The sequence below is a fragment of the Chiloscyllium plagiosum genome, unplaced genomic scaffold (genome assembly GCF_037043375.1).
Source record: "Chiloscyllium plagiosum isolate Xiang-an unplaced genomic scaffold, Cpla_swu_hap1 HiC_scaffold_17, whole genome shotgun sequence".
Lineage (NCBI taxonomy): Eukaryota > Metazoa > Chordata > Chondrichthyes > Orectolobiformes > Hemiscylliidae > Chiloscyllium > Chiloscyllium plagiosum.
The window spans coordinates 52,175,083-52,186,668 of record NW_028270155.1 but is presented as its reverse complement, the minus strand read 5'-3'; the positions used below and the strand labels follow the sequence as shown (position 1 = coordinate 52,186,668).

The window sequence follows — 11,586 nt, the reverse complement described above, 5'->3', positions numbered from 1 at the left end:
AAGGGCTTATGCTGCCTGACCTGCTGTGCTTTTCCAGCGCCACACCTTTCAACTCAACCTACACTACGTTCAGTAAACATGGTTTAGGAAATCTGAGATTAGCATGTTGAAGATTGGCTTTTACTGAAGTACAATAAAGAGTTTTGAAAGGTCAAATCCATTTTACTGCAATGTCTCAGAATTAAACTTTGGCTGCGCAGATTTTGATTCACTTAGTGGTGGAATATTCTCATTCATTCTCCAGGAATTGTTTGGCATAAATTCAGCACTGGAGGACCAGAGTTCATACTGGCCTAATTTATGGCATTCATAACAAATATTGGAAGTTCATGGCTATGCAATTAAATTTAGTATGCCTCCTTGAATTGCTATTAAATGTTATTAAAGAGAGAATTTTCATCAAAGTGTCTTGCTCCAGGCAAGGATTATCCATATTGTTATTTATTTTGTTGTAGGAGTTAAATAGTTTCTGGACAAAGTGAATCGTAAGATGACTTTATCTGCTCTTACTGCCCTTTCACTGATATTTAAATAATCACAAAAATGAACTCCAAGTTCATTAAGACAAATTTATTGAATATCAAATTTAAGAAGAAAACTAAAATTAGTACAAGATTGCTTCAAAATATCACAAACTTTGTAGCTTTGTAGTTAACACTGTAAAATTTGAAAATCTGAAGTTGAAACACCAGTGCTTCTTGAAAGTTGTCAATGTTTTAATAATATTTTGTAGTACAGAAACTGCTGTATTGCTAAGTATTCTCCTCCACAATGGTACTGTTGAGAAATAACAGTTAGCACCAGTATTCTGATTTTGGTTATTTTCAGCAATCCATGACATTTTTTTTTTCTAAAAAGTACTAACCATGACCTATTTTTGATAGCTGATTATTTCACTTTATTGGTTATGATAATGTTTCGATACTGTCAGTGTGGAGAAAGCAGATTTACTGATAATGACACACAAGTGATTAACAATATCACTGCATAGAACACAAAGCTGCAAAAACTAATTGAGATTTGTTTAAAGCATTTCCTGTGTTTTAAAAGAAATAAATGTGGCCCATGTTTAAAAATTATACCAGTCAAGTTCAGAAAGCATTTTCAAATATTTAAATAATTGGTTTTCATTATAATTCCATCGCACTACACAAATCATTACTTCAGGCAACCTGTGCCTTCACCACTTTTTCTTTAGTTCTCACAGAATAATGAAAAGATTGACCTAAAAATATTGTTTCAATAGCAAAGCTGGGTATAATACTGTTGTATTTGGTCTTGGTATAAAATTCCAAGCTTAATGGTACAATCATGAGACAATGTTATATTTGTCACTTTAACAATAACTTACAGGTAAGACACATGACTATTTGGCAAAAAAATATATAAGTGATAAAAACATGTTTATTCTAACAACCGAGCCAGTCAGTTTTCACATTTCCTACTTTAATAATCTTCAAGCTCTGGTCTTCCATTTGGAGGTAGTACCAATCCTTGAAAAAGTAGGTGTGTCCTGTACAAAATGAGAAACAACGTTGCATATTTGATACACATTCGCAAATAAGCATTTTATAAAGTTTCTTTCCAGTTAATGATTTCTATCTAAAACTTTTGTTGTGAACAAAGCAGGGGTTGTAGTTGGAGGGGTGAAGAAGGGGGCTTACTTTTGGGATATCCTCAACATCTTAAAATTAGTTAGGCAGAGTTATTGAGTATGATAAAGGGAGGCATAGGATAGCAGGTAGAAGAGGTGGCTCAAAAATGCGTCATCTCTCAGTGTCAAAGGTTAAGAGCTTGTACAGGAAATGCTGACCTAGATAATGATTCCTCTAATTTATGGCATGGCATATTAATTTGGAACACTGTCGCTACTCTTCATATTCACAATTTGTCAAAACAAACCACTGTCATTACAATGATTCCTGTCTAACTTCATGCTTTCATTCTATTTCAAGGACATTAGGATTACCATTCTCAAGAGACTCAAGGGCACCATCCAAATTATCAGGAATGCCATTCCAGGCATCTGCAATTAGCTTAGGGAATCCAGGATCCATCTTTTTCTTCACTTCATTGTATCTGTTAGGATGAAACATTTTGTCACAGTTGATGAGTGTATAAGTTCATCATATTAAGTTATGAAGGAACATCTTTTTTCAAAAGCTTCATGACATTGTCAATATAAGAACATACATCATCTGCACGCAGTTTGGGAAGTCTAAAGCATCAACATTGACACATTTATAAAAGCAAAGCATAATTCCACTACTCAAAGTATGAACTGAAATAAATAAAACTCAATTAATATGTGGAGTATTAGCCTACCTCCAAAACTTGTCACCTGCAAAGATGTAAGTCTTCTTGTTTTTCTTCCAGTTAAAAACTGCATCAATATGTGGCAAATCATCTGGTAGCCCCAGTGTGGAGATTTTCTTGGGATATCCACTCTCCAGGTCACTGGCAGTGTAAAGCCAGTGCTGATCTCCTAAATAAGCACAGCCATTGAATACTAGTAAGTACGGTAATTAACTATTCTTAATCTTAATATACATGTGCTCTGCAAAACAAATAATTCATCAGACTCATGTAAATTTGAGTAAGGTGTCATTTTTGTCTTGTAAGAGCTGGATCCAAGTTCTGAATAAAAAGATTGATAAACAGATTTATCCAACTTTGGTCTCAGGCTATTTCTTCATGCAGTGCAAGTGTTGAATTCTCTTTCACATTTTACATAATTCTTGATCATTATTTCTTCTATTTGTGACCTTGTGACAGTGAAAGGTCAAAGCATGAAAAATGTTTATTTTTGAAATTTCCTTTAATCTATTCCACTACGCGCATGTAGAGTGTATGGCAGAATTTAGAAGTAGTTTTACAAAAGTAATGTCAAATGTTTGCTATGTACATGGGCATATTTTGATATCACAACCAGGATGTACTAATGAGATAAGTGGTCTTAAAAGGAAAATGATGTGATCGATCAAATCATTTTGACCAAGTTTGAATATGTATTCACAAGCTTTTTTTGACAAAAGAAAGTTTTTTTAACTGAATCCAAATATTTAATATTGAAATTAATACCTGCAAAGAATACAGCTTTGTCAGTTAAAGGCTCCTGATAGGCAGCATCAATCTTTTCAGGCAGATCAGTCCAGTAAGTAGCAACTAGCATTGGTCCCAGGGGTTTTGACCGGGGATTTCTGGTTCTCCACAAGAATCTAAGCAGCACAAAAGACTTTAGGAAATGTACAATAGACCTATTCATCAGTACATCTGTTTCTAATTATCATCAGCAAAGTGAATACCAGCTGCAGAAGTTCCTTATTTCAGCATCTGCAAGAGGATGCTCATTAAAAGATTACGTTTTTTTAAATCTAAATAACAAGATGCTTCTATAAATTTAATAAAAGGAAAGTGCAAAAAGTCTACTTGACAACTTTAGAGAATACCTTGGCCATCTGTAAACGGCTGATTCTATTAATGAAAATAAGCTAATGTGGAAGATCATAAAAAGTTAACCAAACTTCTCCAATGCAGTGATAAAGAAATTAAATAACAATGAATTTGTAATGAAACCTTGGTGTCACCTAATCATCTATCCTTGGTCCTTATTATTTTTCATCTACATGCTGTTCCTTGGCAGAATTATCCAAAGGTACAGCATTAGCTTTCACACATACATACAACACCTCACTCAAACACGTCACTGTTGCAAAACTGTCAATAGTATACTTGTCCAGCAACCAGCACGTGTATTATTTATTGGGTAGATTATCTCACTCATTGGTAGCTGAAACCCTGAGTCATACCTTTGTTATCTCTATTCCACAGCACTTCATTGCTGATCTTCCACATGCTGCCCTCTATAAATGTGAAGTCATCAAAACCTCTGCTGTCTGTGTCTTAACGCATAGCATGTCCTACCCCACCACCACTGTGCTCACTCATTGACTGACTCCTGGTCAAGCAACATCTTGATTTAAATATCATCCTTATTTCAAATGTATCCATTGTTTTAAAGCTCTCTATCCCTTTAATCTCCACCAGCTCCACAACCTTGTGAGATTATTCTATGAGCATGTCTAACAAATAGACATACTGTACAAGGTTTGTTCCCAAGAGTGAAATCTTAGAAGTCTCGACAGCAGAAAATCTGGCTGGTGTTATAAAGCATTAGCATAACTGCACGGTTTCAATCTGCATTACAGCATCATTGTTACAATTTCATATTTACAGTCGCTTCTGCTATAACGTGGTAGTTCTGTTCTTGTGCAATCCCATGTTATAAGAAAATCACGTAATGGGGCCAGAATTGTGTTATAACCAAAGAATTGATTCTTAGTCTACTACAGGAGAAGAAGATTGTAGTTTGGCATCTGGTAAGTGACTAAGATCTGTTCTACTCCTAAGGTTCACAGAGTACTGCAACTGATAATATGGTTACTAAGATATATTTAAAAAATTGAACGGAATAATTAAACCATTGCTTGGAAGGAATTACCAATGGAAGGAGAAGTGATGTATTATAGGTGTAGCAGGTGGGAATTCCTGATTGCCAGTTTGGTCCACAATAAGTGTGTCGAGCAGTTTTGGCTCAGAGTTGATCAGCTGGAGACTGAAATACAGACATTGCGACACCTCGGGGGGTGACAAAGTTAGCAGGATTCTTTGTACCAGGAGGCAGTCACACTGGCACAGTGGCTCAGTGGTGAGCACTGTTGCCTCATAGCACCAGTGACCTGGGTTTGATTCCAGCCTCGGGTGATTGTCTGTATGGAGTTTGCACCTTTCTCCCCGTCTGTATGGGTTTCCTCCAGGTGCTCCGGTTTCCACCCACAGTCCAAAGATGTGCAGGTTAGGTAGATTGGCCATGCTGAATTGTCCCATTGTGTGTGTCTAGGTGGAGTTATGCGGTCAGGGTAGGAGGCTAAGTCTGAGTAGAGTGCTCTTTGTAAGGTCAGTGCAGACTCTCAGGGCTGAATGGACTCTCTTTCTACACTGTAGGGATTCTATATTTCGTAGGGGTAATTTGTCTGATTCAGAGACAGAATGTTTTAATTGCAAGTGAGGGGATCCAGGGATCATGAGCATAGGAATATGAGCCTTTGCAATGGTCCATCAAATGCGAGGTTCTTTCAGGTAGTCTGAATAAACTTGAAGGCTGCAGGATGGACCATGGAACAGTTACACAGGAAACTATTTGTTAGAGAAGAATAAGAAAGAATACAGTGGTAATGTAGAACAGTATAATGAAGAGGATTGCCACTACTCTCTGCAGCAAGGAGGTTAAGTTAAAAAAACTGCACTGCCTGCCTGGTACCAGAGTTTAGGAGATCTCCTCAGAGATAGAAGACCTTGCAACAGGAGGGGGAGGATCCAATCATCATGGTCCATGTAGGTACTACTGACAAAGCAAGATAAAAGGAAGAGGTTCTGTATAGTCAGTATGAAGAGTTTGGCACCAAATTAAGAACCAAAAACCCAAAGGTCATTGTCTCTATATGTCATGAGCCTATTGCAAAATGGGCAAATCAGATTAGAGAGATGAATGTGTGGCTCAAGACTCATGTGGATGAAGTGGGTTCTGGTTTATGGGATATTGGTACTAGTACTGGGGAAAGAAACATTTGTACAGTTGGGATGGTCTCAATCTCCAAGGTACTTAGAATCATAGAATTGCTACATGGCAGACAGAGGCCATTCAGCCCCTTGCATCTGCATCAACCTTCCAAAGAGCATTCTACCCAGACATTACTGGATGTTGTTTACATGGACTTTACTGAAGTATTTGACAAGGTCTCTCATGGTAGGCTGATTCAAAAGATTAAGTCACATGGGATTCATGATGAGTTGGTAAATTGATTTGGTCATAGACGTCAGAGAGTAGTTATTGAGGGATGTATATCTGACTGGAAATCTGCGACCTTTGCTGCTTCTAATTTAGATAAGTAATTTGGATGAAGATATACGTGGTCCGATTAGTAAGTTTGCAGATAACACAAATTGGTGGAATGAACATGTTTGTTAAAGAATACAGCAGGATATAGATCAGTTGGAAAGTTGGACTGAGAAAATGGCAGATAGAGTTTAATCTGGACAAATGTGAGGTGATGCATTTCACGAGGTGAAAGACAAGAGTGAAGTGTACAGCCGGACAGTTCTGGTTGCCATGCTATAGAAAGGATATTATTAAATTGGAGAGGGTTAAGAAAAGATTTACCAGGATGTTGCCAGGAATGGAAGGTTTGAGTTATAAAAGATAGACTGGATAGACTGGAACTTCCTTCATGGGAGCATAGAATGTCGAAGTGGGACCCTATAGAAATATACAAAATCATGGCGGGCATAGATAAGGGGGGGACATCAAAACTAGGAGCTATATTTTTAAGGTGAGAGGAGAAAGTTTTAAAAAGGAACATGAGGAGCAATTTTTTTTTACCAAGAGTGGTTCGTATGTGGAATGAACTGTCGGAGGAAGTGATGGATGCTGGTACAGTTATACCATTTAAAAATACATTTACAGCATTCAGATAAGTACATGAATAGGTTTGGAGTGTTATGACCAAATGCAGGCAAATGGGACTTGGTCAATGTGGACTAGTTGGACCAAAGGATCTGTTTCCATGTTGTATGACTCTACGCTCCTTAGAAGCATAACAAAATAAACAAGTTGGTCCTATAGAGAGTGAGATAGGAGAATTAATAACAGAAATTAAGGAGATGACAGATGAATCAAACAAATATTTATTCCAGTTTTCACTATAAAAGGATAGAAGTAACATTTCAGAAACAGTAACAAGTAACGAAATGGAAGGAAGGGAATAGCTCAAGAAAGTCACAATCAAGACAGAAGTGCTACTGGGTAAACTATCGAAGGTGCAGGCTGAGAATTGCTCAGGTGCTGATGGACTTCATCCTAGGGTTCTAAAAGAAATGGCTAGTGAGAAGATTGATGGATTGTTTTCATTTTCTAAAATCCTCTTGATTTGAGACATTCCTATTAGATTGTATGATAACAATTGCAACTATTTATTCAGCAAGGTTAGACAGAAAGCAAGAAGTTACAGGACTGTTACCCTAACATTTGCTATAGGGAAATTATTAGAAGCCATTATTAAAGAAGGTATAGCAGGGCACTTGGAAAAATTCAAAGAAATCAGGCAGAATGAACATGATTTTGTGAAAGAAAAATCCTGTTTAACTAATCAGTTGAAGTTGTTTCAGGAGATAATACATGCTATGGATAAATAGGAAATCAGTGGAATTCCAGAAGGCATTTGGTAATGTGCCACATGAAGCATGACTGCAGAAAATAAAAGCTTGTGGTATGGGTGGTAGCTTATTGGCAAGGATAGAGGATTACTTAGTTAGGTTGAAGAAGAGATTAGGCAAAAGGAGTCTTTTTCACGTCGGAAAGATGTAACGAGTGGTGTTCCACAGGGATCAGTCTTGGGACCTCAACCAATTACAATTTATATAAATGACTGAGTTGAAGGGACACGACGTATGGTTGCCAAATGTACTAATGACACAAAGACAGACTGGAACTAAGCTGTGAAGAAGACATAAGGAGTCTACACAAAAAAAAATGAGTAGCTTAAGTGAGTGTGCAAAGATGTGGCAAATGGAGTATCCTGTGGGAAAATGTGAAATTGTCTATTTTAGCAGAAATAATTTAAAAATCATTTTATTTAAATGGCAAGAGATTGCAGAGCTCAGAAATGCAGATGAATCCTGGTGTCCTCATGCATGGATGACAAAAGTTAGTATGCAGGTACAGCAATTAATTTGGAAAACTAGTACAATATTATTATTTACCAGGAGGGTAACTAACTTCAAACGTAGAGAGGTTTTACTCAGTTATTGGTGCAACTACTTTTGGATCATACACAGAACTGGTCACCTTATTTCAGGAATGATGTAACTGCGTTGGATATAGTTCAGAGAGGGCTTACTAGATTAATACCTGGAAAGACCAGGTTGTCTTATGAGGAGAGGCTGGATAGACTAGGTCTAGTATCCACTGGAGTTTAGAAGAGTAAGGAATAGCTTGATTGAAATATCCAAGGTCCTGAATGATCTTGACAGGGTAGATTTGGAGATGATGTATTCGCTTATGGGACAATCTAGAACTAGCAGATACTGTTTAAAACTTGTGGCAGAGATTAGGCAAAAACATTCCCTCAGAGGGTTGACAGTCTTTGGAACTCTTCCTAAAATAGGTGAAAACATTGGAAACACTGTCCTTGAACATTCTTTTATACCGACGTAGATAGATTCTTCTCAAGCAAGAGGGGACATATTATCAGGGGTTGTTTGAATACAATCCGATCAGCCCCACGATCTTAATAATTGGCACATCAAGTCTGAGGGGCTGAATGGCCTTTTCATGCCCTTAATTTATATGTTGTTGCATATTGGATCTCAATTAGTTGACTGCAGGTGGAGACCTTTTGATAAGGATGATGTGGAAAACCATATCTAAAACTAAGGGCAGGGATAGTTTACCACTGTCACAGAGGATGCATTTGTGATTTTAAGAACCTTTTGTGGGAGAAGCAGCTATTTCTAGCTTGATCGCTAGTAATTCTTTTGAAGCGATCCTAACTTCATAAAGGGCTGATGGTTCGGCTACGATTCATTACGTTACTAGTTCAATGCTAGTTTGGAATGTCCCATCAGCCCACTGAACTGTTTAACTTTATGCTGTGTTTATTCCCAGAACAAGAAGTCTGGTTTCTTAGCAGCTTGCCAAAGTTTCCCGCTTTGCAGCATCCCATTACTATACAGGCTACACAGATGTTGAAACAGCCATGGATAATAAATGCAGCCAATTTTCTCTTGAGGTCTCACACTTTTCTAGAAGTCTCAGAGGTATATTTAACACCTTGACAGCTGACTGCAGGTACAATGTCACAAACCCTTGGGTCAGTCTGAGGCAGATTTTGGATCTTGCCGGTTTTTACAGAACACAGAAGCTTAATGCAATTAATTAGTAACACCGGAAATCAAATATATAAACTTCTTTCAATCAACATTTGCAAAATAAAGCATATCAGTGAAGAAAGAATGTTTAAAAACAAATAGATAATACAGTAATTAAAACTGTTCAGGTTAGGCAGATCGATGTGAATTGGTCTAAGCTAAGTTAGTGGGGGTATGGCCCATTTGGAACAAAGTGCAAGACCCGAGGAGAGAACTGGTAACTAGTTTAGCATGTCACCATGCCATGCCATGCCCAGCCAAAATGATACTCGGCTCCTTTAAAGACAATTAAAATTGATATATGGTAACTTTTAAAGATTTCCAATTTTAGACAACTCCAGCTTTCCAACAGCCAGATTTGAAACACTGTACCCACAACATAAAAAGCTAAACGTTAATAAAGAATAATGTAGTCAGGTTCTGAGCAGCTCACAGTCCATCTAATTCCATATTATTTTCTTGACGTCTCAACAATCTCAAAGATAACATGGTATACCTCAAATGTTCCACTATCTCTGCCAGAAACAACAGACAGGAGAAACACTGACAATAATCCAGTTGTAGTTTGTGAAGTCAGTTTAAAGAGAAAAACTTGAACAAACTCGAGAGGAAAGCTTGCCTTTTATGGTCATGAAAATCATTGACAGAAAAACGAACAGCCCTTTTCACATTTTGATCAATTTTTATTTCTGTTGACTTATTTAACTGCGGGTTTAAAATGGGAAATTTTCTTACCGATCTTTAAAGAAGAAAATTTCTCCTCTGATATGTGTAATTCCATCAAAAATCAAGGTCTCCTCACAAAGGTTCATCGGAGTGACAGGACCCTGTGTTGGTGGCAAGGGTTTATCAGTTGGTGCACCTGAATGAACCCAGAATAGACAAGATTTGTTTTCAGTTGACAGGAAACACACAATTCAATTCATTTTGTGGATGACTGTTCAGCTCTTTTGACTAGACAACAACACTGAGTCAATAGTATAACATGCCAATGAATCAGTTAAGTACTATATCCTGGCCATGTTTATCTGGAATTTTTCCAGACTTTCTAGCCACTTGTTCCATCTGAGCTGCCTTCGGTCTGATAACCACATTAATCCCTAATAAATAATTCAGTATTTTATCATTCATTGACGATGCTGGTAACTGAGAATTGGAATAAAATTCCAACCTCTTCCACAACAAAGGAAATTTATTGACACTGCGCATTTTGTATTATAGAAATGGTGGTGGAGAATATCAAAACTATATTTAGATGACTGCTCTCATGATTCTTCTCCTTGAAGTAGCACAATCCGAGCAGTCACGTTAATTAATATTGTCTTAAGGGGATTTTAAGCACAATCGAGATTTGCAACATACAAAACAAATATGAAAATTTCTATTATTATTTCTATTATTATTTATATTGTCGCTTTACCATAAAGTTTTTGAATGCCGAGAATGTCATCGTTTGAAAGCCTGAAGTTTTTGGTGTAGGTGTAGATTGGGGCCATTAAAGCTCCAGGATCTTGGGAATGCTCCAAACCAAGCGCATGACCAAATTCATGAGCAGCAACAAGGAAAAGACTGTAGCCTGCAAAAGTAACAAGGAGAGATGATGTTTATTGTTAAAGAAAACGGCAGACACATCATGTTGGATATTGCATTCTTTCTTGCAGTAGTTTTGATGGGGAGGGTGAGGGGTGTTCTTGTAAAATAGATCCAGTGGCTAGACTACCAGTTCCCCCAACAACTTTCAAGGTCATCCCCATAATACATCATCAAACTCAACAGCTCATCCTTATGTTCAGTGAATAATTAAGAGTTTGTTTAAAGCTCAATTGATACAAATATTATGCTGTTAACTCCATTATACAGTTACTGTGGGGGCAGGTGGGTGAGGAATCCTCTTTGTTTTCAAAAGTGTTTAAGATTGTGGGCAAGATGCGTGTGCTATCTTTGCGGGTACTGCCCTTTGCCCTCTTCCTTGTGATCCGTGGGTATTTTGAAACCCACCTCCTCCACACCTTATGAGCCACCATAATGTTGCAAAGAAACTCCTGCCCAAAACCATCTAATTCGCCTTACTCCCAAATCTATTGTTGTAAAATCCCATCTGGTTCACTAATGTCCTTCAGGGAAGGAAACTGCCATCCTTACCCTGTCTGGTCTACATGTGACTCCTGACCCACAGCAATGAGGTTGACTTTTTCTGGGTAATAGGAATGGGCAATAAATACTGTCTAGCCAGCGATGCCCTCATCCCATAAATGAATTTTAAAAAATCTGCTCAAACATTCAACAAAAGAAAACCCATTTATCCTAGGAATCTAGTGGATCCTCTCTGAACAGTCTCCAATGCAAGTATACTCATCCTTAAATACTAAAACTGTACACAGTGCTCTTGTTATGGTCTCATCAATGTTCTGCACAGTTGTAGCAGGACTTTCCTACTTTTATAGGAGAAAGTGAGGTCTGCAGATGCTGGAGATCAGAGCTGAAAATGTGTTGCTGGAACAGCGCAGCAGGTCAGGCAGCTTCCAGGGGACAGGAGAATCGACGTTTCGGGCATAAGTCCTTCTTCAGGAATACAGCTCTGATCTCCAGCTGATTCTGCAA

General features: G+C 37.7%; 1 protein-coding gene across 1 annotated transcript in view; it reads right to left on the bottom strand.

Annotated features, from left to right (window-relative positions):
* Positions 1-555: 555 nt before the first annotated feature.
* mmp2 (matrix metallopeptidase 2) overlaps positions 556-11,586 on the bottom strand; it is a 30,254-nt gene continuing 19,223 nt past the window's right edge. The window contains exons 8-13 of the mRNA XM_043707012.2: positions 10,406-10,561; positions 9,721-9,847; positions 3,082-3,218; positions 2,326-2,485; positions 1,970-2,079; positions 556-1,513 (exon numbers count right to left, since the gene is read on the bottom strand). Coding sequence (XP_043562947.1) covers positions 1,410-1,513; positions 1,970-2,079; positions 2,326-2,485; positions 3,082-3,218; positions 9,721-9,847; positions 10,406-10,561 — 794 coding nt within the window. The 3' untranslated portion in view covers positions 556-1,409. The remainder of the gene's footprint in view (positions 1,514-1,969; positions 2,080-2,325; positions 2,486-3,081; positions 3,219-9,720; positions 9,848-10,405; positions 10,562-11,586) is intronic.